This window comes from Tripterygium wilfordii, chromosome 14, assembly GCF_013401445.1.
Source record: "Tripterygium wilfordii isolate XIE 37 chromosome 14, ASM1340144v1, whole genome shotgun sequence".
NCBI lineage: Eukaryota > Viridiplantae > Streptophyta > Magnoliopsida > Celastrales > Celastraceae > Tripterygium > Tripterygium wilfordii.
In genome coordinates, this window is record NC_052245.1 from 11,715,206 (window position 1) to 11,739,415 (window position 24,210).

General features: G+C 38.4%; 6 protein-coding genes across 6 annotated transcripts in view; 5 read left to right on the top strand and 1 right to left on the bottom strand.

Moving 5' to 3' along the window:
- LOC120015350 overlaps window positions 1-1,505 on the top strand; it is a 1,851-nt gene extending 346 nt beyond the window's left edge. The window contains exon 1 of the mRNA XM_038867734.1: window positions 1-1,505. This exon is cut by the window's left edge and continues 346 nt beyond it. Within this exon, the coding sequence (XP_038723662.1) occupies window positions 1-1,447 (1,447 nt within the window). The 3' untranslated portion in view covers window positions 1,448-1,505.
- A 2,885-nt stretch (window positions 1,506-4,390) lies between these two features.
- On the top strand, window positions 4,391-5,065 carry LOC120014250 (uncharacterized GPI-anchored protein At3g06035-like). Its single transcript, XM_038866165.1, has 3 exons — window positions 4,391-4,493; window positions 4,543-4,849; window positions 4,927-5,065. Exons 1-3 carry the CDS (start codon window positions 4,391-4,393, stop codon window positions 5,063-5,065), a joined length of 549 nt encoding a protein of 182 aa, XP_038722093.1.
- Window positions 5,066-5,788: 723 nt separating this feature from the next.
- On the top strand, window positions 5,789-8,012 carry LOC120014619. Its single transcript, XM_038866623.1, has one exon. The coding sequence runs from the start codon at window positions 5,977-5,979 to the stop codon at window positions 7,777-7,779; it is 1,803 nt and encodes a 600-aa protein (XP_038722551.1). The 5' UTR covers window positions 5,789-5,976; the 3' UTR covers window positions 7,780-8,012.
- A 622-nt stretch (window positions 8,013-8,634) lies between these two features.
- LOC120015142 (peroxisomal adenine nucleotide carrier 1-like) lies at window positions 8,635-12,220 on the bottom strand. Its single transcript, XM_038867372.1, has 5 exons — window positions 11,911-12,220; window positions 10,594-10,825; window positions 10,065-10,211; window positions 9,366-9,526; window positions 8,635-9,192 (listed from the first exon to the last, which is right to left on the bottom strand). The coding sequence occupies exons 1-5, from the start codon at window positions 12,051-12,053 to the stop codon at window positions 8,913-8,915; spliced, it is 963 nt and encodes a 320-aa protein (XP_038723300.1). The 5' UTR covers window positions 12,054-12,220; the 3' UTR covers window positions 8,635-8,912.
- A 158-nt stretch (window positions 12,221-12,378) lies between these two features.
- LOC120015141 (DEAD-box ATP-dependent RNA helicase 50) lies at window positions 12,379-17,034 on the top strand. The gene is made up of 9 exons (XM_038867371.1): window positions 12,379-12,556; window positions 12,643-13,151; window positions 13,462-13,656; window positions 14,021-14,208; window positions 14,932-15,145; window positions 15,591-15,722; window positions 15,843-16,018; window positions 16,138-16,422; window positions 16,897-17,034. Exons 1-8 carry the CDS (start codon window positions 12,394-12,396, stop codon window positions 16,373-16,375), a joined length of 1,815 nt encoding a protein of 604 aa, XP_038723299.1. The 5' UTR covers window positions 12,379-12,393; the 3' UTR covers window positions 16,376-16,422; window positions 16,897-17,034.
- A 237-nt stretch (window positions 17,035-17,271) lies between these two features.
- LOC120014377 (mitogen-activated protein kinase kinase kinase NPK1) lies at window positions 17,272-22,346 on the top strand. The gene is made up of 17 exons (XM_038866319.1): window positions 17,272-17,709; window positions 17,787-17,828; window positions 18,068-18,133; window positions 18,210-18,320; window positions 18,406-18,486; window positions 18,573-18,650; window positions 18,735-18,817; window positions 19,224-19,305; window positions 19,423-19,523; window positions 19,699-19,738; window positions 19,865-19,924; window positions 20,015-20,061; window positions 20,135-20,360; window positions 20,441-20,677; window positions 20,815-21,152; window positions 21,250-21,317; window positions 21,932-22,346. The coding sequence occupies exons 1-17, from the start codon at window positions 17,425-17,427 to the stop codon at window positions 22,033-22,035; spliced, it is 2,049 nt and encodes a 682-aa protein (XP_038722247.1). The 5' UTR covers window positions 17,272-17,424; the 3' UTR covers window positions 22,036-22,346.
- The last annotated feature ends 1,864 nt before the right edge of the window (window positions 22,347-24,210 follow it).

A 24,210-nucleotide genomic window follows, 5' to 3' on the forward strand; every position in this document is an offset into this window, starting at 1 on the left:
CTATGTCTACCGTTGTTCTCCTTGCGATTACGACTTGCACCCCAAGTGTGCTCTGCTATCGCGATGCTTAATTCAGCCGGATAGTCAAAATCATCGATTCACTGGCTTGATGAGGTCAGATCCATTTACTTGCAATTTCTGTGGCGTCTATACGAACCAGTGGGCGCCTAATAAATTCGTCATTCTTGATCGCAGCCCTTCCTTATGCACCGAGTGTCATATCGTTGTCCATAGGAAATGCATCTCACTGTTACACTCACACACAATCAAGATACCACAACATGATCATTCCCTCACCCACACTTACTTCATTACTGAAAATGAATCAGTTGATATCAAGTGTAGAATTTGTTCTGAGGAAGTGAACAGGGAATTCGGAAGCTATTGTTGTCATGAATGTCGATTGGTTTGCCATGTGAATTGCTCACAAGGTAACAAATTGTATGACAGTTCAAATTCATTAGTACCACTAGACAAATTAGACGAGGAGCTGATCTGTTGGCCTCAGATTGAGGACAACTTTAAGCTGGGAAAAGACATGTTAGTCCAAGAGATTGATCATTGTAGCCACGAACATAGGTTAACTCTGCAGGTAGACGTAGATTGTGAGGTTAAAAACAGTAGAACATATTGTGATGGTTGCATCCAACCCATTTCTGCACCATTCTACAGGTGTGAAAAATGCGATTTTAATCTTCATAAACTGTGCACTGAATTACCTCCCAAGATAATTCACCCATTACACCAAGAACATCCCCTTACCCTTTTTTTAAATCCAGATGGCTTTTACCATTGTTTTGGTTGTTCAAGATATTGCCACGGATTCATGTATAGTTGTGGCATTTGCCCGAATTCGCTCAAATTCGATGTAAGATGTGCTTTAGTTAATCCATTCAAGTTCAACCATGATGGTCATCAGCACCCACTCATTCTCACAATCAATTATAATACTAATGCTGATTGTGGCAACTGTAGTGCCTGTGGTACCACCCATTTCCTCTACTTCCTCCAATGCAACTTGTGTCCCTTCAGCTTGGACTACAGATGCGCCACTCTACCTCATACAGTCAAACACAAGTATGATGATAAACATCCTTTTGAGCTCACATACCAGGCAATCGATGATGGGTCCGATGAGTATTATTGTGATATTTGTGAAGAAGAGAGAAGTCAACATCATTGGTATTACTATTGCGCCAAATGTGACCATGCTGCTCATCCCGAATGTGCTCTCGGTATGGCGGCTTTCATTAAGGGAGGACGACTTTGGGGAAGAGACAGTTCCGTTCATCATCACGATCTCTTTTTTGAACGAATGGAAAATTACGGGCCTCCTTGTAGTTCATGTGGTAAGAGATGCTATGAGATGTCACTTGAATGTCACGAGTTGGACTGCAATTTTAGGCTTCATTGGCACTGTATGTTTAAGAATGGTGTTTGGTTTTAAAGAATATCCTTATTTTGATATTTGTCAAACAAGAAAGAGATTCATATGTTTGGTTTCACTCTCTTGTCCTATTTCTGTGGAGCGTCCCATCTATGCTCATCTTCTATGTTCTCATGATAATGGTGTGTATCCCTACAATCAAATTCTATTAAGTAGTTCCAATGGATCTCCAGTCGGTTTGTGTGAACTTCCATGATCAGACATGGAGAGTATGATAGCTAAAAGCTAATACAGCCTAAGTGCCAAAAAAAAAACCCATCAAAAGATTCATCAACAGAAGTATCCTTACTCAACATATCTGCTGTCATACCCCGTTTCGGATGGGGTTGTGAGATAGGAAAACACATACAAAAAATTCGATGAACGTGGCGCAACATTATAGAATAATGAGCAAGAAAGCTACCTAAGTACATATTTATAAGATTGTATTGTACAAAACCTAATCCTAGTCAAACTCGAATTACTAATACTCATCACGAATTACTAATTCTATTCCAACTCGAAAATAGACATTCTTTTACTCAACATATCTGCTGGTTCTTTTGCCCAGTTCTGGATTGTTTCCTCAGGTGTTCTTTCTCCACATGAGTTAGATACACTAGCCATTACAAATTTACAATGAGGTTGATTTGGCTTAGACAGAATAAGTTTGTCCATGATGGGACTCCTACGCATCCTACACAAGTAGCTCTACAAGGTACGAATTTAGCGAATGATTTTAAATATACACAAGTAGACGGGGTTGATGTTCGGCCAGATTTAGTTTCGAGTAACCTTCAACAGGTTTGGAAAGGCCCACAAATAGACCTTATTAAAGCCAATTGGGATGCGGCAATTCAATCTCAAAATAATCATACGAGTATGGGTGTTGTATTTCGAGATGCTAGTGGGGAGGTTATGACAAGAAGTTCTTTGTTACGAATGACTACACTTCATCTTTCTTTAGCTGAGGTCTTAGCAGCCCTACATGCTGTGAAGTTAGCATTGGATTTGGGTTTTACAGAGTTGATTTTTGAAGGAGACGCTGCAATTGTTGTGGAAGCCGTTAATGGGAGTGATGTACATTGTGTTATTTGGAGCCCGGTTATAATGGAGATAAAGAGATTATTGCTTCTTGTTTAGTTAGAAGTTTGACCATATAGGACGCACGGCCAATGAAGCAGCCCATTCCACGGCAAAGCACGCCTTTCTCATTCAAGGCATGCAGATTTGGATTGAGGAGGTACCTCGTTTGATTGTGCATATTATTCAGGCGGAGAAGTCTTCTTGGAATTTAACTCGTCAAAGCCATACTAATGACTATTATTGAGCTATTCTTATATGTTTTACATTAGTTAAAATTGTTTTGTTTATATCCATTATTTTATGATGTTGATTGTATTCTACCCATATGGTGGCCCGAGTGCCTATAATGACCTCCATTTCTTTTACTCACGAGCTGAGTATTTGAATATATATTAGGTCTCTTGACCTTTTAAAAAAAAAAAACTCAATATATATGCTATGCTACCTTCTTTTGTCAAGCCCCAATCAATATTTCAAATTTATGAGGCTGCATTTGGCATACTAGTATCTCAGTGAGGATGGCCAATGCGAGTGCCCATGATCTCTTTGTGTAGTAGAGCTAGTTCATTTCTTTCTTATTTGCTTGTCATGAAGCATTGGATTTAATGAGTTGTATCATGTGGCCACGTGGGTATGACAATTTTGGGTTATTGGTTGAGTTTTACTACTGATTGGTAAACCTTGGGTAGGATGAGCTGAGCAAGAGCCCTGACAAATTGCAATGATGGGAAATGAGACTTAAACTCAGGACCTCTCGTTTGTGTTAAGAGTTATCCACGGTCAAGTTTTGTTGGATCAAGTGCACCGAATAACTTGTTTTCTGATACTAAGAAAATAGAAGTGTTAGCAACATTCACATAATAAACATATATGAATCGAAAACAAAAATTAAGAACCAAAAACAAAACCAAGTCGAGGGTGTTCACCTACGACCTTAAAGTGATTAATTGTCATGTATATGTGCTTGCAGTCCCAACAATTTCACCTCTCAGATCTCCTTGGTAACACGTTAACAGCAGCACAAACTGTTGACGTTACGATGAATCAAAAATTTAATGAAACTCTGTCCGAATGTGACAGGAGTAGGCAAAGGAATTTTTGTAAGAAAATGATGCAAAGGAGGAAAATCCTTGGAAAGAACAAATTAATGATCATTCGAAAGAAAGGAGTAAAATAGATCTTTTCTCAGCCGAAAACTACTTAAAAGGAGGATAAATTATTTTTTTTTGATAAGCAAAAGGAGGAGAAAATTGCTCACTCACGTGGGCAATTACTAACCTCTGTAATTGGCCATTGAATAATTACATACAGATTTAATCAAAAATAATTATTTAATTGGTCAAATGAGCTTGTTCAAACTTGACCCAAACAAGTCAATGGGCAAACCAAGCCCTGAGCCCCCGTAGGGTTTTGGCCCAACCCATCCCAACCCATACTTTAATCCATGTAAGGATTTCTCACCAACAAACTTGGGTGTCATTGGACCCAAGTTCATAAACTCACTCTTGAGTTTATAATCTTCTAAAGTAAGATTGGGTTCACAACACCAACTTACTCCATATCATGTGCACACTTTTGGATCAATTTCTCATTCATCCGTTATTGATTTTTGTAATGTAAGTGTCCTATGCTCATCTACACACGTATTCAATCTTGGACCTATGCGGTCCCACGCTATTTAAGAAAATAAACCCATTACTAAATCAATATCCAACAAGTTCACCATATCAATCAAACGACCCATTGTTGATTGAAGATGTTCTCCTTAAAGGTTTTTTCCCCCTTAAATCTAACTAAATCTGAGAACCCAAGGTGGTTGACTGTTTACTTCAAACGATATTGTTGCCAAATATACCTAGTGAAGGTTGAGCTCACCTAATGGCTAATGCCGGTTATATGAATGGGATGTTGGCCAAAAGACCCTTATTGGAAAAACTATCACCGCTCAGCATTTTCTTTCTTTCTGTGGTCGTGTGTGCCTGTTTGAATATCTTAACAATTAACTCTCGTTTACTTCTCCAAATTTGCAGATGCAGATGATGCTCTTCTTCAAGGCATTGACACCTACCGGACATCCCTGAACTTGACGACACTAATAAAGAGCGACAGTGCAGATTGTCTTGCTGATGAAGTAGCTGACCAATTTAAGAACCAACCTTGCACAAACACAACTAGTGCTCACACCGTACCAGGCACAGAGCCTCGGCTTTCTAACTACCGAACCCTTCTGGCCAAATGCCATTTGAACGTCTCCAATACAAGGGATGGCAATGTGATGCCTGCTTATGTTCCGAACCTGATGCCAAGTCTTGTGCTATTCAACTTCACACAGTCTCTGTACTTGGATACTCTTAATGACAATCGGATAACTTCAGTGCTATGCATGGTTCCTTGGTAACTTCTACTTTGATCAGGGAAACCACTGAAAATGAATATACTAATGAAGGTTACAGATTTGGTCAAGAAGAAGCTGTAGCTGCTCATTTGACTTGTAAGCTTGTAAAAGCTTCATGCCTTGCACTTAGGTCAATCAGTGGAAATAGGATTCAATAAATTATAATTTTTGTATGATAAATCATAATGAGCACATTAGAATGTCCATGTCAAATTTCAAAGCAATACTCCTTCATATGGTTATTCAATATAGAAGAGAAAGCTCAACTAGCACAGTTTCAAGTTTTCACAGATGCAACAATTTCATGAATAAAATTGAACAGCAAGGAGGTGAAATTTGATCATTTACTTTGAATATGATATGTTACTTAACTACATTTTAGTTCAATAAAACACATCAATCAGACTTCATATGTCTAAGTTATGCCATTTGGAAGTTAGCTTGCGTAGATTGACTTTTCAACAGTTTTAAGTGCACGAGACATAGCAGGTTCCAAATCACTCAAGTCACTTAAAATATGATGAATCATGATTATGACTTTTCGACAGTTTTAAGTGCACGAGAGATAGCAAGTTCCAAATCACTCAAGTCACTTAAAATATGACGAATCATGATTATAAATGTATGTTATGATGTTCAAATATGATTTCATGATTATCTTAATTCAATAGTATATTCTCAAAAGTTAAGCATGACTTTGAATCAATTCACTCTGATGACTGCTTTCTTACCGTTGTAAGCCTTGAATTTCTTGTTCCTTTAAAGTGGATAGAGAAATGAAGTAACACTACATGGTATATGGCCTGCTTTGTTTGGAGTCTTATGACAATTTGTCCTTATTTTCATTGATATTGAATGCACAAGGGATCCACACGGTTTCACAGGAGAAAAAGTGAAACAGTTGTTTTGAGTCTTCTGGCAATTTGTCTTTATTTTCATTGGTATTGAATGGATAAGGGATCCACACAGTTTCATAGGAGATGAAGTGAAACAATAAAGGAGCTTCAATTCAACTGGTATATTTGGATTACTTTCCCACGATTTCATAGGAGAAAAAGGTGAAACAAGAATGGAGCTTGAACTGGTATCTTTGGATCACTTCCACCAGCATGATTTGGTGTTCAGTGAAGAGCTATTCAATAACAGTGATGATGGGGAAACTTTATGTAATGTGTGTTTGGAACCAGCGAGGCTGTTGGGTGCTACCTACAATTGCATCGACTGCTATTTCTTTCTCCACAAGACTTGTGCTGAGCTACCCACTGAAATCAAGCATCCCCTTCACGGCAAACATAGTCTTGTGCTTCACCAAAATTCACCATATCCTCACATATGTAGCTGTAATTTTTGTGGCATATGGTCTGACGACTACGTCTACCGTTGTTCTCCTTGCGATTACGACTTGCACCCCAAGTGTGCTCTGCTAGCGCGATGCTTAATTCAGCCGGACAGTCAAAATCATCGATTCACAAGCTTGATGAGGTCAGATCCATTTACTTGCAATTTCTGTGGCGTCTATACATACCAGTGGGCGCCTACTAAATTCGTCATTCTTGATCGCAGCCCTTCCTTATGCACCGAGTGTCATATCGTTGTCCATAGGAAATGCATCTCACTGTTACACTCACACACAATCAAGATACCACAACATGATCATTCCCTCACCCACACTTACTTCATTACTGAAAATGAATCAGTTGATAGCAAGTGTAGAATCTGTTCTGATGAAGTGAACAGGGAATTTGGAAGCTATTGCTGTCATGAATGTCGATTCGTTTGCCATGTGAATTGTGCACAAGCTAACAAATTGGATGACAGTTCAAATTCATTAGTCCCAGTAGACAAATTAGATGAGGAGCTGATCTCTTGGCCTTGGATTGAGGATTTTAAGCAGGGAGAAGACATGTTAGTCCAAGAGATTGATCATTGTAGCCACAAGCATAGGTTAACTCTGCAGGTAGACGTAGATTGTGAGGTTAAGGAGAGTAGTACATATTGTGATGGTTGCATCCAACCCATTTCTGCACCATTCTACCGGTGTGAAAAATGCAATTTTAATCTTCATAAACTGTGCACTGAATTGCCTCCCAAGATAAATCACCCATTACACCAAGAACATCCCCTTACCCTCTTTTTAAATCCAGATGGCGCTTACGATTGTGATGCTTGTTCAAGATATTGCCACGGATTCATGTATAGTTGTGGCATTTGCCCGATTTCGGTCGAATTCGATGTAAGATGTGCTTTGGTTAATCCATTCAAGTTCAACCATGATGGCCATCAGCACCCACTCACTCTCACGATCAATTATCCTACTAATGCTGATTGTGGTAAGTGTAGTGCCTGTGGTACCACCCGTTTCCGCTACTTCCTCCAATGCAACTTGTGTCCCTTCATCTTGGACTACAGATGCGCCACCCTGCCTCATACAGTCAAACACAAGTATGATGATAAACATCCTTTTGAGCTCACATACCAGGCAATCGATGATGGGTCCGATGAGTATTATTGTGATATTTGTGAAGAAGAAAGAAATCAACATCATTGGTATTACTATTGCGCCAAATGTGACTATGCTGCTCATCCCGAATGTGCTCTGGGTGTGGCACCTTTCATTAAGGGAGGACGACTTTGGGGAAGAGACAGTTCCGTTCATCGTCACGATCTCTTTTTTGAACGATGGGCGAATTACGGGCCTCCTTGTAGTTCATGTGGTAAGAGATGCTATGATGTGTCACTTGAATGTCACGAGTTGGACTGCAATTTTAGGCTTCATTGGCACTGTATGTTTAAGAGCACCTCCAACAGATACTCTAAAACCATACGGAGCTGCATATATAGAGCTTGCAGTACAGTTTTTGATACAAAATGACCATCCAACAGATACTGGAGTCAATACTACAAATCTGCAGATGCTACAGTACAACGGTAGAACAAACACAAACGTTTCACTGATCAATACTGGAACAATTTTATATTAATTTTTCTCTCTTCCACTTAGATTCTGTGTGTGTATATAATTTATGCGTGATTTACCTGATAAAGATGAAGATGCAATGGAGAAATGAAAAATTTTGGATAAAAATGGGCGAAGATAGAAAGTAGAAACTGTGGAATTAATGGCTTATCTTTTTATTTGGCCATTTTTTATTATTTAATTTTAATGAAAAGGTATCTGGTCAAGTTTAAGTTGGTGACACTAAATATTAATTTTAATTAATTTATCATCTAAATATTGTAGGAATTTAATTATAAAATAAATTGATTTTAAATAATAAAAAATTTGATCGTATAAATGAATATTTAAATTATTTAAAGTATGATTTAGAGTATCTGCTGCGTGATAGTACAGTTTGGAGAAACTATAAATTTGTGAAAAGTGTATTTTTACTGTAAATTTATAGAATCTGTTAAGAATATCTGTTACGGATGGTCTAAGAATGGTGCTTGGTTTTAAAGAACATCCTTATTTTGATATTTGTGAAACAAGAAAGAGATTCATATCTTGGTTTCACTCTCTTGTGCTATTTCTGTGGAGCGTCCCATCTATGCTCATCTTCTATGTTCTCATGATAATGGTAAGTATCCCTACAATCAAATTCTATTAAGTAGTTCCAATGGATCACCAGTCGGTTTGTGAACTTCCATGATCAGACATGGAGAGTATGAGAGCTAAGGAACGCCAAAGCTAACACAGCCCAAGTGCCAAAAAAACCCATCAAAAGAGTAATCAACAGAAGTTTCCTTAGAGTTTAAGATCTTATTATTTCTCTCAAACCAGACTAACCAGCTACAATGAATTCTTAATTATTGAACATTAACAATGTATAAGACGGAAAGGAAAAAAAAAAACCATAGCAACAAATAAAGTTTTCTACTGAAGACGAGGAGCCTGACCTTGATCGTCCATCGATGTTTACTGCATCCATGAGATCTATAACAAATCAGATCGAGCCACTTTCTGTACAACTGTTCCAACTTCCATGCGTTCATTCCTCATCGTCATCAAGCACTCTTTAAACTGGGACGACTGACTAACAGATACCTCCTTAGCGCAAGCATTAGGACCCATGTGGTCTTTGTAACCTTTTCTTTTATCATCAACAGCAATGCAGAGCTCAGAACAGTCTTCAGGATCTGTGCCCGTAATCCTTTGAAGAAACCCAACAGGCCTTCTCTTTTCCAAATGGCATAGAGTACACCTGGAATAGTCTTCTTCGTCTTCTGTTGGGCAACATTGGTCCCATTCTCATCCGATTCTGCAGCCTGAAGCATGACCTTGCATCTGCTTACAGTTTATATCTTAAGTTGGTGAAACTGGCTTAAAAACAGGGGTATCCCCCCATCAGTTATCTTTCCACTGCCTAAATTTTTGTGAAAGCTTAAGCAACCAAAACATAATATCAATGTTGTTAAAAAACATGGAAAGCCCATTCTAATATTGGAATGACCATCTACCTGATAGCTGGATAAGTCAAACAGGTGGCGATACACTTTGAAACTGCACCCAACATGAAAGCAGAGAGCGCGGAAAGAGCTTCTGGAGATGAGTCCACACCTGATTTCCCGCTAAGGCGCTTCTCCAACAGTCTACGTTTCAACTGATCAAACACTGTGTACTGCGACACGTGGAAGTTCCACATTCAGCTTCATTCATTCATCTAATCATAACTCCTATCCAGCATGCACAAATTCTTCCTTCTTTTTTGAAAGAAAAATGTAGCACTCTAACATTCATCTTATAAGGCATTCAGCCATTCATGCATATGAAAGAAGTGCAAAGTCTATGAAGTAATAATTTTTTATTGAATCATGACCAAGGCTGATAATTACAATCTTATCCGTCAAAAATCTCAGAGGAAAGTTACTATACCACAATTCAATGAAAAGTGGCCAAAATCCACAAACCAAACCATCAAAAGTCTCTGATGAAAGTTCCATAAATGGAAAGTAAACTAAAGTTGTTTCCTTAAATTTGTCCTCCTCAAAATTACTCACATTGACAAACTTATAAAACATGCACTGCCCACTTTATCGGGTTCTACCCTAAGAGAAATGATATTAACTCACAAAGGTGTCAATGACTTCACCATGGAAACAAAAGCATGTTCAAGATGCAGCCCACACAGACGTCGTAAAGAAGGCCGAGTCAAGTACCTGGATAGCAGGGTTTGATGTCAGAAGAAGAGATATGCTAAGTCCATCAAATGCCTCACTCCAAGTACCCTCAGAAAGAGAGCTCCAAAGTCCTTTAGATTTCCCAAAATCACTTGTCTGCATCTTTGAGGATGCTGTATCCAGGGGCTATATGGCATTTAGAGATTAGACAACTACTGAATTGAACAATATGGAACAGCCGAACAGCAGAAAATGGAGAAAAGAAGATTCAAGTGAGGAAAGAGAGACCAAAGAAGAACTCAGGCAAGAAAAAATAGCAAATCAGGACAACTATAGCGGTAAAACTCTGATTGAAATGGGACAATTCAACCACAACAAAATCAGTACTTCTCAAAGCAAGCAGAGTGATATAAACTGCAATGACATCTTTGCAAGAATATCCGAATCTGAATTTTTTTTTGTTATTTTATCAAAAGAAAGCAAATATCAATCAAATAATAAAGTAAACAGAAACCTCTGCGGCTACAAACTTATCAAGCAAGAAGAATTCATAGTGATGATGACTCACCTGTGTTACTATGACAGTACAGGCCCCAGCAGCGGCACCAATAATTAAGTTAGCTTTTGTTCCAATAGTTTTGTTTCCACTTTTCTCCATATATAGCCTCTTAAAGAGACTGTATCCATAGAAATAAACAAATTGAGAAATAAAAGACTGTAGATTCTTCGTCCCAAGGCCCTGATACAGTGAAAGAACCTGGCGGGTAGAAATTGCCTCCCATAGAACATCAGAAATGTTCCTGCATAACCCACAGCCCCTCTTATAAGTCACTATTATCGTTAGGTGCTAACAACAGAAAATCTGTCATGCAATTACGAGAAACTGTTGATAATCGGGATATATATGCTTAGATTTCAGGGTAAGCATTCAGAATCAGAAACTGTTGCAAAAGTTAGACCACCTGCCACTTATAAGCACGTGAAGACAAGTGGTAGACATCAATCCTTTAACTAAAGCCTTCAGAGAACCAGATGGAGGAAAGATGAGAAGCAATATGAGTCAAATTTTCCCTTACAAACATTTCTTCAAGAAACCTGGAACTTCAACTAGAGAAATAGACATTACATATGATACAAGCTAATTGCCCGCATTTCTTTCCTGAAAAGAGCCTGCTTCGCTTCATAAGACAACCTTGTTCGTGATTTCATTGATATCTCAAGTATATGAAACTTTCTACCCTCTCCCAAGTCCCAACTAAGAAAGAAAAACTTTATCAACCTCATTGACAAATATAATCCGCGAAATGAGATTGAGCTGTATGGCATAGAAACATATGCCGGTCATTATCCTGTGAAATTCATTCCGGAAGCTCACATGAAAGGCACTAAAAGCATTCTAATAATTTTTCCTCAGCTCAAGCAAATTCAAGTTTTGTGAAAAGCAACTTAGTCCAACTCAGACACACATTCTGTAAATTTACGAAAAAAGGAAGACATGAACATTCCATGACGCAAAGTCACAAACAGTGCAAGACAAATTAGCTAATTCACTATGCACAACCAACATTCTTAGCGGCCTGTTTACAACAAACAAGTAGCATTTCTGGAGCAAATTCGGAAATCACATAAATCAACCGTATCTATGAAACATACTTGCATCGATTATTTAAGAAAGTAAATAAAGAATACCAAATAAATCAAGCTACTTAAAGATTCTCTTTCTAGTTCTTGATCACCCTAAAATTTTCGCAATCCCTCATTCCTAATAACTTGGCTTTACCTGCAATTCGAGTGTCCGATGCTCGACAATGAATCCACACTTAACCTAACCAAGCAGAACCGGCCACGAGAGGAAACATTTAAAGAAAACAAAATGAAATCAAACCTGTATCTTTGTTGATGGTGAGCTCTAGCTTCAGCTTGATATTTAGTCTTACAGGTATCGAGAGGGTACAATGTGGTGGTGCTAACCAGAGCTCCAATCGCACCTGATGTCGCCTCCGACAAGGAATCCAGATCAAGCGCCATACCGCAATAATTGTTCCTCAATATTACACTGGAAAGCTACAAGACTTGGAGATCGATCGAGTAGCCTAAAATATCCATGAAATCTGGTAGGCGGAGAGTGACGCGCACTGATACAAAACTAATTGCATCTTTTCGGGAATCGGAGACGGTCTTGTCTTCGACAACGTGGTCCAAGTGTCTAACGGTAATAAATGGGGCTGTCATCGGGCCTATATCTTGGGCTTTCTAGTCCAAGACTGGGCTGCCCGTAGATCGGCTGCAATCAGCCAGGCCCATTCACAGTCACCGTCATGGAGGATAAGGGACCGGGACGACCCATTTTGCACCAGTGTGAAGGAAAATGTTGGCTAAAGCTCCTCCTCCTCCTCCTCCAAATTGTCCGAGACTCAAGCTCCTGCTACCTCGCAGCCTAAACACTTCTGTCCAATTCACCAGAGGCTGTGGGAGTTTCGTTTTGGCTAGAGCTGGAGCTGGTAAAACTCAAGACCATACCGCCATTGAAGGTACTTCCATGCTCCTGTTCAATTGTTTTTCCTTATTATTCTGGTTCAATTTTGTTGCGGTTCTCATTTATCAAAGACTCTGGTAGATATTGACTATACGATAGCTGTCACTGGCGATGTTCCTACTGCGCAAAGTATTCGAGACTTAACTGGGGGTTTTGAGAAATTGAAAGTTCAAAGAGTAAAAGCTATAATGAACAAAACTTCTCGGATAAGGCGAGAAATCACCCAACATAAACAAGAAATTGATGAGGTAGATTCCGATGATGATGTTGGCGGTATTGACGGGGAATCTGAGTATCAAGTTATGCCCAATAAACGGAATGATTTCAGGTCTGGAAGTTATAGACAGAAAGGGGAAGCTTCAAAAGGTTCTGCTGGTTCGTTGAGAGGGTGGGGTAATGGAGGTTCTGCTCGTAATTCCAAATATGTTCGTAATTCCAAGTATGAACCTACAGATGGACTGAAGTATCAGAGCAAAGTTTCTGGGCAGACTGACTTTTACAGTAGAAGATCCTTTGGGGATTTGGGGTGCACCGACTTTATGATTGATTCTTTGAAAGCTCAGCGCTTTCTGCGTCCTGCACATGTTCAGGTAGTATCTTTGCTATACCCTCTCAACAAGAATTGAAAGACACGTTATTGCTTGCATTTTTATCCAGACTATGAGTTTTGTAGGGTTACCGTTGTTTTGATTGTAGGGAAATATATTATTTTCATGAGGATAATATTAGGCAAAAAAGTGTAATGTAATATTCAGTTTTGATAATCTTGTACAGACAGACATTCAAATGTGACTGCATTTCTTGATGCATAATCTATAATCTCTCTAGCAATTCCCCCAAATACGATGCTTTGTAGGGGAAAAAAAAAAAGTCCAAATTTAATATCTTGGATATCTGCAGGCCATGGCATTTGGACCTGTTAGTGAAGGAAAGAGCTGCATTATAGCTGATCAAAGTGGATCAGGGAAGACATTGGCATATCTTATACCTGTGCTTCAGCGGCTTAGGCAAGAGGAACTCCAAGGACTTAGCAAATCCTCATCACAAAGTCCTCGGGCAGTTGTAATTGTACCAACTGCTGAGTTGGCTTCTCAGGTCAGTTGCCTTCTGCTTAAGCCACATCAAACCAACTTGTTACCGGAGGATACTTTGGCCCGATCTTTCCTCCCCTTTTTTCCCTTCACTTATTGTTTGTAGCTTCAACATAAATATCCTTGGTTGGTCATTGCTACTTGGATGTTAGCATATGAACCATAGATAAAGTTTTGGCGGTTGCTCGAGATGGTAGGGGTAAGGACTCTGTTTCATTGGTGACTAATGTTTTGTAGTTTGATTCTTCAAACAACTTTTAGGCCATTGGCCTCCTACTATTGAATGTGAAATTTGCATTGATTTGTTTGACTGTGCTTCAGATCTCTATGAGATGCATCATGAACAATGTAGGTATGATTTTCTGCAGGTTCTGAACAATTGCAGATCAATGTCAAAATGTGGGGTTCCTTTCCGTTCTATGGTTGCAACTGGAGGCTTTCAACAAAAAACTCAACTGGAGAATCTGGAACAAGGAGTTGATGTTTTAATTGCAACTCCTGGTCGTTTTATGTTTCTTATTAATGAGGGCTTCTTGCAGTTGACTAATCTTAAATGGTAACCTGAAAAATCGATCTTTCATTTGGTTTATTCTATAATGTACATGCTATATTTTGATTATTTTCCTTTTTTACTTCGGCAATGGCAAGCAGAAAAATCATTTTTTTGGAACTCTTCATACAACATCATATGTATCTTTATTAATGCAAAAGGTTGAAACACACTGAATTCTTATTCAATTTTAGCTGATGTATTCTTGCTGTTGACCCAGTAATCATCCGTTTAACTAGCACTAATTGGTGCTTGTCTTACAATTTTGTATTCGACCTCGGGTTGTAACTTATAATCATTCATAAGAATTTGAACCATGGACAAGTTCCTTTGATCTTGAGTTCTTTTAAGCCATTGATCAAAGGATAAGGAGTTTGGACATGTCCATTGCTATTTGATTTTGGTTTTCTTATTTATTGTGTTAAGTTTAATAGTAAGCTTTTTTTTGGGGGTGTGGGGACGGGGTGTTGGGAGGTCTATGGTAAATGTATGTTGAGCTTTAGTTTATTCAAATGGCTTGTTATAACTCTGTGTCATCCCAGGAAGGCATAAAATTGTATTCTTCCATAGTAAACTGAATGCTGTCATATGGTATCTCACTCTTAAAAATTGCCGTATCAACATATATGTATTATATCCCTACCTGTATCTGCATTCATGCTTAATATGACACATCAATGTTTCAGAGGTACTTTCTAGGCTAAATATCTTGAGTTTTTTCTGTTGCAGTGCTGTACTGGATGAAGTAGATATACTCTTTAAGGATGAGGTTTTTGAAACAGCGCTGCAATGTTTGATGAATTCTTCACCTGTTGCCACACAGTACTTATTTGTGACTGCGACTTTACCGGTAGACATATACAACAAGCTGGTAGAAGTTTTTCCTGATTGTGAAGTGATCATGGGACCGGGTATGCACCGCATAAGCCCCCGCCTTGAAGAGGTTGGTTTCCGATTTTATCTTTTTCTATGTGTTTTCATTTGGGATTCGGGCTTTTATGATGCTGATGAGGATGATGCGTGCTTTCATTAGTTGATGCAATCATGCAACTTGGTGCTCTTACATAAAAAATTACATTGTTATAAATTATAATATCTGGCTGTTGACTAGTTCCATGCTGATGTTGCAAATTGAGCGAACCTCTGTGTTTATTTAGAAATTTTATTGCAGAAAAGAATCCACCTGGACTGAAAGATAGTGAAATAGATGAACGAGGAACTTATATTTCTTACTTTTCTTGTTTATATTATTATTGATCCTGAATGGAGAACCCCAATTTCCATATCACCCTCGAATGCCCCAGACCTATGAATCCATCAATTTACTATAAGACCCGAGACATGCTAACCAACCTTGATGAATACAATCTATTGGGTCCTGTATGCAGATTCTTGTAGATTGCAGTGGAGATGCTATGGCAGCAAAAACACCTGAAACAGCATTTCATAATAAAAAATCGGCTCTTCTGCAGCTTGTTCAACAAAATCCAGTTCCAAAAACAATTGTTTTCTGTAATAAGGTAAATTTATTTGAAATATAGATTATAAAGGCCATGTTTTATTTCCTTATGTTGTAAATAAGATGCTTGAGATTTGAGAACCTTTTATCCTATGTTAGGTTTTGCCTTGTTAATTTGCAGATTGAAACCTGCAGAAAAGTTGAGAATGCATTGAAACGTTGTGATAGAAAAGGGACTTCAATGCAAGTTTTGCCCTTCCACGCTGCTCTGGCACAAGAGTCACGGATTGGAAATTTGAAGGAGTTCACCAAATCTCTTTCTGGAGAAGAATCTCTCTTTTTGGTGTGCACTGATAGGTATAGAATTTTTTGACCTCATTTTTTCATCTCTCTAGCTAATAGTAACCCTTGCTTGGTATAAAAGATATTATCATATCATTTTTTTCCTTATTAGTATAGTGAATATCTATTCGCAGAGCATCACGTGGAATAGACTTCGCTGGTGTTGATCATGTTGTTCTCTTTGACTTTCCCCGCGAGCCAAGTGAATATGTTAGGCGCGTGGGAAGGACAGCGAGAGGCGCTGGTGGAAGTGGCAAAGCGTTCATCTTTGTGGTTGGCAAGCAAGTTTCTCTTGCGCAGAAGATTATTGACAGAAACCAAAAGGGTCATCCCTTACATGATGTGCCATCTGCATATGAGCTTATGAACTGACGAAGCATTATTTATAACTTATAAGATCAGATAATCGCAACGGCTGATGTTACGTAGTTAGGGTATGTAATCAAATCTACGATCTACTTTGTTAAAGGTCAAAGAGGGACCTTGCAGTTTATTGCTGGGTCTACACTCTACACTACACCTGCAGCCATTGTTTCCACCAGCCGATTTTGGTAAATTTCTGAGTGAGGATTGTAGTTTACTGACTTTTGGCTCTCAAGCCTGCAATGTCACTTTACTCGTGAAACGTAAGAGCCGACAACTAAGAAAACAACGTGGATTTTAAGGATATATGTCTGGATGTTGATGATATGTTTATGACAAGTTCATGACATGTTCGATTGCAAACATGACATGCCAAACTGAAAATACCAGAACAACCGGGTCATGAGTCCTGTCTCACGTTAAACCCAATATATGACGGGTGCCTTTGGCAGGTATTTGCACCTGCCAGAAGTACCAATTTTGGATTGAATGCATCGTATTTGGATAAAGGAGTGTTTTGTCTAGTGGTGTGTTACGGTATTGTCTCACCATATTGAGTTTGAAACTGGAGCTGTAAGAGCTACTTTCACACTCGTAGTGTGGTTGACTGTATTTTTTGATGTTAAAACTTTAATTGATATCAATGGGACTATTCAATTTTACTCTTATCCCGACATTTTTTGTCACCGTAACTCATTTTACCTTATCATTATTTCGAATGTCAAAACATTAGACTCTCAAACGGATCCGTTTGGACTGCAAGAGTAAGAAAATTGGCTATGACCGTCTCCGAGCCCAGTATTGATGTGGACTGGGGCATGACAATTGGGTCTAAAAGCCCAATGTATAACATGGACTGGATCTGGAAGCATAAAAATATAAAATAGGCACAATGACCAAAACGCAAGACGAAATCATTTCTTTGATTTTGAAACCAGATCGCCTTCTCCTTTTCCCTCGTTTCAAACCCCTCACTGTCACTCCCTCACTAATGAACTTCACAGAACCCTAGCCTTATCGTTCTCTCAAATCCCAGTTGATTACAGCCTTAGTCACAAATGCAAGACATCCTTGGATCAGTTCGCCGATCCTTAGTGTTCCGGTCCACTTCCAGGGACGATGGTGGAGGTTTCGGAGGCCTGGCCGAGAAGATTGGCACCAGCATCCGCAAATCGCGGATCGGTTTGTTCTCGAGGTCGCCGGTACCAGCACTTCCGCCGATCAGGAAGGACGATACGCCTCCGATCCGGTGGAGAAAGGGCGAGTTGATTGGGTGTGGTGCTTTTGGTCGCGTCTATATGGGCATGAATCTCGATTCTGGAGAGCTTCTCGCCGTGAAACAGGTTGGTGAATTATAGTCTTAGTTGCGAAGGTATTTTTTGCGAATTTGATACTGACATTGTGCCGATTGCATGTTTAGGTTTTAATTGCGGTAAATAGTGCATCGAAGGAGAAAACACAGGTGAGATATTACTTTCATTATTTCCATTTTTCTAGTATCTGAATTGTGCTTTACACTATGGATTTTCTGGGGTCGTTTCATGGTGCGGTTAGCGTTTGTAAAAGTGTAATTTATGTATGGCTATTGAGAGACGAAGCTTTGATATTGGCAATAAAGGGTATGTGTCTGTGTTAGAAGGAACATAGCACACTAGCATATTTTTGTACTGATCTCCTGAATTTAATTGATTGTTGTAATAGGCTCATATCCAAGAGCTTGAAGAGGAAGTGAAGCTTCTCAAAAATCTTTCACATCCAAACATTGTTGTGAGTATGATTTTCCATTTGTATGTGGAAGCTTTTGAGGTTGCTTCTTGTCTGATTTTCTTTTCATTGTGCGCAGAGATATTTGGGAACTGCTAGAGAGAATGACTCATTGAATATATTACTGGAATTTGTTCCAGGTGGATCCATTTCATCACTTTTGGGAAAATTTGGATCTTTCCCCGAGTCTGTAAGTTATTCTTGTTTGGTTGGTTTTCGAATTTTTAATACAAGTATCTGGAGTTTCATGTCCCCCCCCCCCCCCCCGAAAACAGGTCATAAGGATGTATACTAAACAGCTATTGTTGGGACTTGAATACCTCCACAAAAATGGAATTATGCATCGGGATATAAAGGTATTTCATAGTTCTATAGTTTGAAAGTTTATGTCAATAATTATCTCCCTTTACGTCTAATAGGTTTGCTTGCATGCTTCATTCAGGGGGCAAACATTCTTGTTGATAACAAGGGGTGCATTAAACTTGCTGACTTCGGTGCATCAAAGAAAGTTGTTGAATTGGTATTGATATTTTCCTAGAAAAAAAATATGATTCTCTTTGAACTATCTATTGGGGTCACCATCGAAACTGCTGTATTCCTACAGGCCACCATAAACGGTGCCAAGTCGATGAAGGGTACTCCATATTGGATGGCTCCTGAGGTTATCCTACAGACTGGCCATAGCTTGTGAGTTAAACTAGCTTCATTCTACTTTTCATGGTGTTGTGAATGGTTATGAATATCTCAAATTCTCCTCAGATTTGATAGATTGCCAATTTGCCGTACTTTACCTGTGGTCTATTTTTATTTTCCCGTTAGATCTTTTTCTATGTTCTCTTACTTTCTTGATAGAATTCCTTACTAGAGGATTTTCGAAACTTAGTATTGATTTCACTATCAATTAACCTTGTAATATGAGCAGTTTGCAAAGTCTTTCAAGAATTTGGTTCCTAACTTGAACTGAAATGCTTTTTTCATGTTCTCATGCACTGCATGCTAACAATTGTTTCTTGGATAAAGTGATATTGATTTTTTCCTGTTGTTTTATTTTATGACCTTATGATATCATTTGTTTGAATGCTCAATATCTTAGCTCTGCTGATATATGGAGCGTTGGATGTACTGTAATTGAGATGGCTACTGGAAAGCCTCCATGGAGTCAACAGTATCAGGAGGTATAGACGTGAATCTACTTAGTAAAGCTTAATAGAGATTTTATCAATACATGCATTTCTAGTCAGTATGTTTTTCTTGTGTTAGTTCACTGATTTACATTTATGTGTTTCTTCGAGGTTGCTGCTCTCTTCCATATTGGGACAACTAAATCTCATCCTCCTATTCCTGAGCACCTCTCTGCTGAGGCAAAGGATTTTCTTTTGAAATGTTTACAAAAGTAGGTTCCTGACTTCTATTACCTTGCTTCTATTTCATTTCCTAATGTTTCATTCTGAAAGATTGTAATTTGGTTTCAGTGGCAAATCTCTGCCATTTGAATCGTTAGATGAATAGCCTTTTTTTCCCCCTTGAGTTAAATGTTTCTTTCTCACCAACTTCATGGAAAATTGCAGGGAACAAGATTTAAGGGCTTCAGCATCAGATCTGTTGCAGGTACTTTTGAATTAGTGATTTCTTTATATTAAATACTTTGCAGAAGCTCCAGTAACAACATAGACATACACACATTTATAAGATTTAACTCTTGACATGGTACTTGCATTTGTGTAATATGTTCAGCATCCATTTGTCACTGGAGAGTATCAGGAAGCTCATGCTGTATTCCGCAATTCAGTTATGGTGAGTATAATAGCGTTAAATGTTATATACTTAACTTTGGTTGCTTTCCATCATTCATATTCCATTGTTAATTTCTTTTTTTGTTCTCAGGAATCTGGGAATCTAGCTACAACTCCTGACATGAATCTCAAGAGCTCGTGAGCTTCAAGCATTTAATCATTGTCTTTTAATTTTTCATCAGGACTCTTATAAGTATCCAACATTTTGCAGCTTGAACTCTATAATTAGAAGGTCAACCCGCCCAGGCCTAAAGGATGTCTGTGAGATCAGTAGTGTGCGGTGCTCTAGTGTATTTCCTGAAAGTCTTTCAAGAGCAGGATCTTCCTGGGAAGCTGGCAGATTTGATGATGATATGTGCCAGATTGATGATAAAGATCTTTTGGTCGGGGCATCTACAAGATTCAACTCTGCCATAGAGTCGGCTGATTTAAATAAGGTATCAAAATCTTTTGTTTCTTTATCTGGTCAATGGTTGAATTTGTTTCAACAACAGAATGAAATGTTTATTTGAAACAGAGCTTCAATCCTATGTGTGAACCCACTGATGAATGGGCTTGCAAGTTCGATGAAAGTCCAGAGATGAAGGGAAGCGGAATGAACTCACCTTTTGGTCAAATAAATCATGGGGATAGTGATAATCCTCGTGTATCTGGTAACAGGGGGAATGACTTCACATTTCCATGTGGGCCATTGGTAGCTGAGGACGACGAGGAAGTCACAGAGTCAAAAATTAGAGCCTTTTTGGATGAAAAGGTATGTATTAGTTCATACATTTGTTCTCTTTTTCAATAAGAAATGATGTAATTTGTTGTTACTTGTTATTTTGCATAACGTGTTAAACTCCAGAGACAGGAAATCTAATTATACTTTGTTTTGATAATTTTAATTAGGCTTTAGATCTGAAGAAGTTGCAAACACCGCTTTATAAAGCGTTCTATGGCACATTGAATGCAGCAGGCACTCCAAGTGCTCTTGGAAATACGAAAAATGAAAACATCACAAATTGTTCAAACTTACCTCCCAAAAGCAAGTCACCCAAACGATTGCCAAGCAGAAGACTCTCTGCAGTTGTTGATGCTGCCAACACAATAGGCTCTGCCCATCACACGGATTGTTCAGCAAATGGTAGCAGTTTGCATGACCGAGCTTTGCAAGAAATTCAGTCTCCTCAGCTTAGTGAGTGGAAAGAGCTTATTCTAGACACCCAGCCGGAAACAATTAGTTCTAGGTTTGTTGGCTATTTTTTAGTACTTGTTTAATTGTTTAGGGCTGTTGGCTCACTTTTGCTCACTCTAAATGAGATGGTAATGATTTATAACTTGCAGTGCAAGCTTCAATGAGAGACAAAGGAAATGGAAAGAAGAACTTGATGAAGAACTCCAAAGAAAACGAGGCAAGTTTTACTTTCCAGCGTATGATCCTTTTTTTTCCTTTGCAACCTCCTGGCCATTAGGACTCCTACGATGGTTGAACAGAAGGATGGTTTTTGAAACCAATTTATGGCATCGGATTGGAGTCAAAGGACGATTGGTTAATGCATGAATTTTAGTTTGCCTAGAGTAAATACTGAGAAAAATATAGGAGTTCACAACTGCACCAAGTGATAAAACACCCATCTCTGCGACCCTGAAGTCATAGTTTTGAACCCACATCCCATTAATCAAACACTATATGCATGCATACTAGATTGAGGTTGAACAATAGAGCATTGTTGTGAGTACAGATAGCTAACTTTCCTCTTCTTCTTTTGAGTTTTATATTAGAGTTTGAAAGTTACAGGTGAACATGTGGCCCCTTGGTAGAGTTGTAGGGGTGCAACCTAGAGGTCACCGGTTGAATTCCTGGAAACAATCTCTCTGCATATTATGTAGGGGTAAGGTTTACGTACATTCTCCTGTCCCTGACCCTCCAACACGAGAGGCTTGTGAAAGGGAGTTGTTTACCATTATGGTTTGGAAGTTAAAGCATGGAGACCTCCAAGTTTTGACATTAGAGTGCCTTTTGCAGAGATTATTCGACAGGCAGCTCTTGGAGGAAAGACGTCATCTCCGAACGATAGAGTTTTAATTCGACAGAGAGAGCGACTGCACTTTGCTGTCTCCGGCAAGTAATGTATGTACCCTCACTGCACTTGCAATGGTATTCAATGGTTAAACCCATGTCTTTCCTTGGGAGTTTTACAGTATGCAGGTCTATATTCAAAAATGATGTCTAATAAATATAATAGTCAACTTGCAGCATCATGAGGGGCCATCTGTGTAATCTCCAGTTTAATGTATAATCTATTTTGTTTGTCTAATACTTTTCATATTATGAGTATCTCTGCATTATGTTTTTCTTGGTCCACCTCTCCAAAGAGCTGAGTTGGTGTAATTTCTTGTACACTGGAAAATGATATAGAAGTTATCTTTTGAGCTTGCTATCAAAAGTTTAAATCTGTTGCAGTAATTATTTAGCAGACAAGCTGGTTGGTTGGATGCAGTTTTTAGTTTTCAAATATATGTACTCTAGGTTCAGCATTAAAAACAAGAAATGTCTTACTGTCTTAGACACTGTCGCACATTTTTCTAAAGGTGCAACACAGGCGGCACTAAGTCCACTATGTTTGATTTGAAAAATCCATAATATACTGCATCTTAGTTCTATGATAGGGCTTTCTGATTTATTTACAACGACCTCACAAAGGAGGATACAGAATTTGTTTTGCATCTCTTCCTATATGCGTATTTCTAGTGCTACTATGATCCTTTGACGTAAGATGGACGGCCGTTGGTTGCCTGATTTTGTTGGTTATACGAATGCTGCGATGCATGTTTATTTCAAAGAGAGTTGAGATTCTATTGTTCTTGTTAGTTTAGACATAGAAAATAGTAGATGTCTTTGTGGTTATTTGACATAAGATGGACGGTCGGTTGGTTGCCTGAACATTTTAGCATTCTCATTACGTAAACATTAAGAAATCTCCTCAGATTCTTCAATTCTATTTTACACTTTAGTCTAAAGTCATGCCCCCCTTTTGTTTAGTGTCAAAAAATCTGTGTAGCCCCATCACGTCTAGTCCTTTTGAGTAGTGACTTTTCACCTTGATTGCACCTTTGTTGTCAGAGATTCCCCTTTGAAATCGTGAATGGATATCTATCTCGTGTCTACTTGGACAACCTTCAGTTAGAGTTTCCAAAAATTCAGATGAAATTTGGGAAAAATTAGGCCCCCCTCATTGTAAACCCAACATCACATTCACCACAGTCCATCTTCGTTGGTAGAATATCATTGCACTACAGAGTACAGATCCCTTAATTGGGTCCATTTCTTGGGGTCCGCCTGCTTTAGACACATAATTATACCATGTCTTTCTGATTCAACGCTTAAAAAAAGGCATGATAATTGTGGTTAGGTTAGCAATAATAATCTCCCATAAAATTTTCTTGACTTGACATCCGATCATCACTAACAGCCACCTTTGATTTGTCCTTATGTTTCCTGTTGTATGTACATGATGGAACATGTCTTTTGCCAGAATTTCCATCTCAAGTATCATTAAGAATCTATAAAGGGATCATTAAAAATTCCTCTTGTTCCCTCCCCACCCAAATACATTGCAATCTACTACTAATTGTAGGGTTTAATTGGTCGGTGAGGTCAAAAAACAATGTTGCATGGAGGAAAGTTTTATTGTAAAAAAAGGTAAACTTTTTTCCTGATTTTGAATTGATACGAGGGACCAAATTTTATGAAATGATGTTTTTTCCTCCTTAGCTCAAAAGGAGAATATCTATGCATACGTGAAAGACCTGGATTCTATTATATATACGTATATATATATACAATATCATAATATGAAAAGCATGGGAAAAAAAAAGAAGAAATGTGTGTGTATGTATCATGTAATGGATCGGATCAGATCAAATCAAACCACTAGATATTTTGATCGACAAAAAAAGATACTTAGAATAGAGATTTTAAAGCTAATAAATTACAAGTTACTCAATTATGTGTCCTTAATTAATTTTAGACGGCATCAGCTGTTTTAACTTTTTGAATCTATAGGGAGGGGCCTTGCTTTCAGCTAATTTAAATTATTTCCTTTTCTTCTTCCCATAAGTTTTATGGGTAAAAAGGTTGTCACTGTTTCCTTTCATGGAACTTTTTTTCCTCTTTTCCTTTCTTTTCTTTAAAAAATTTTAATTTTTTTTCCCCACATGCTCCTGTTTTCTAAATTTATTAAAACCAGGTTAATTTCATGAATCAAATAACTTTCAAAATTCAACAATTTCCCACTGTATAGC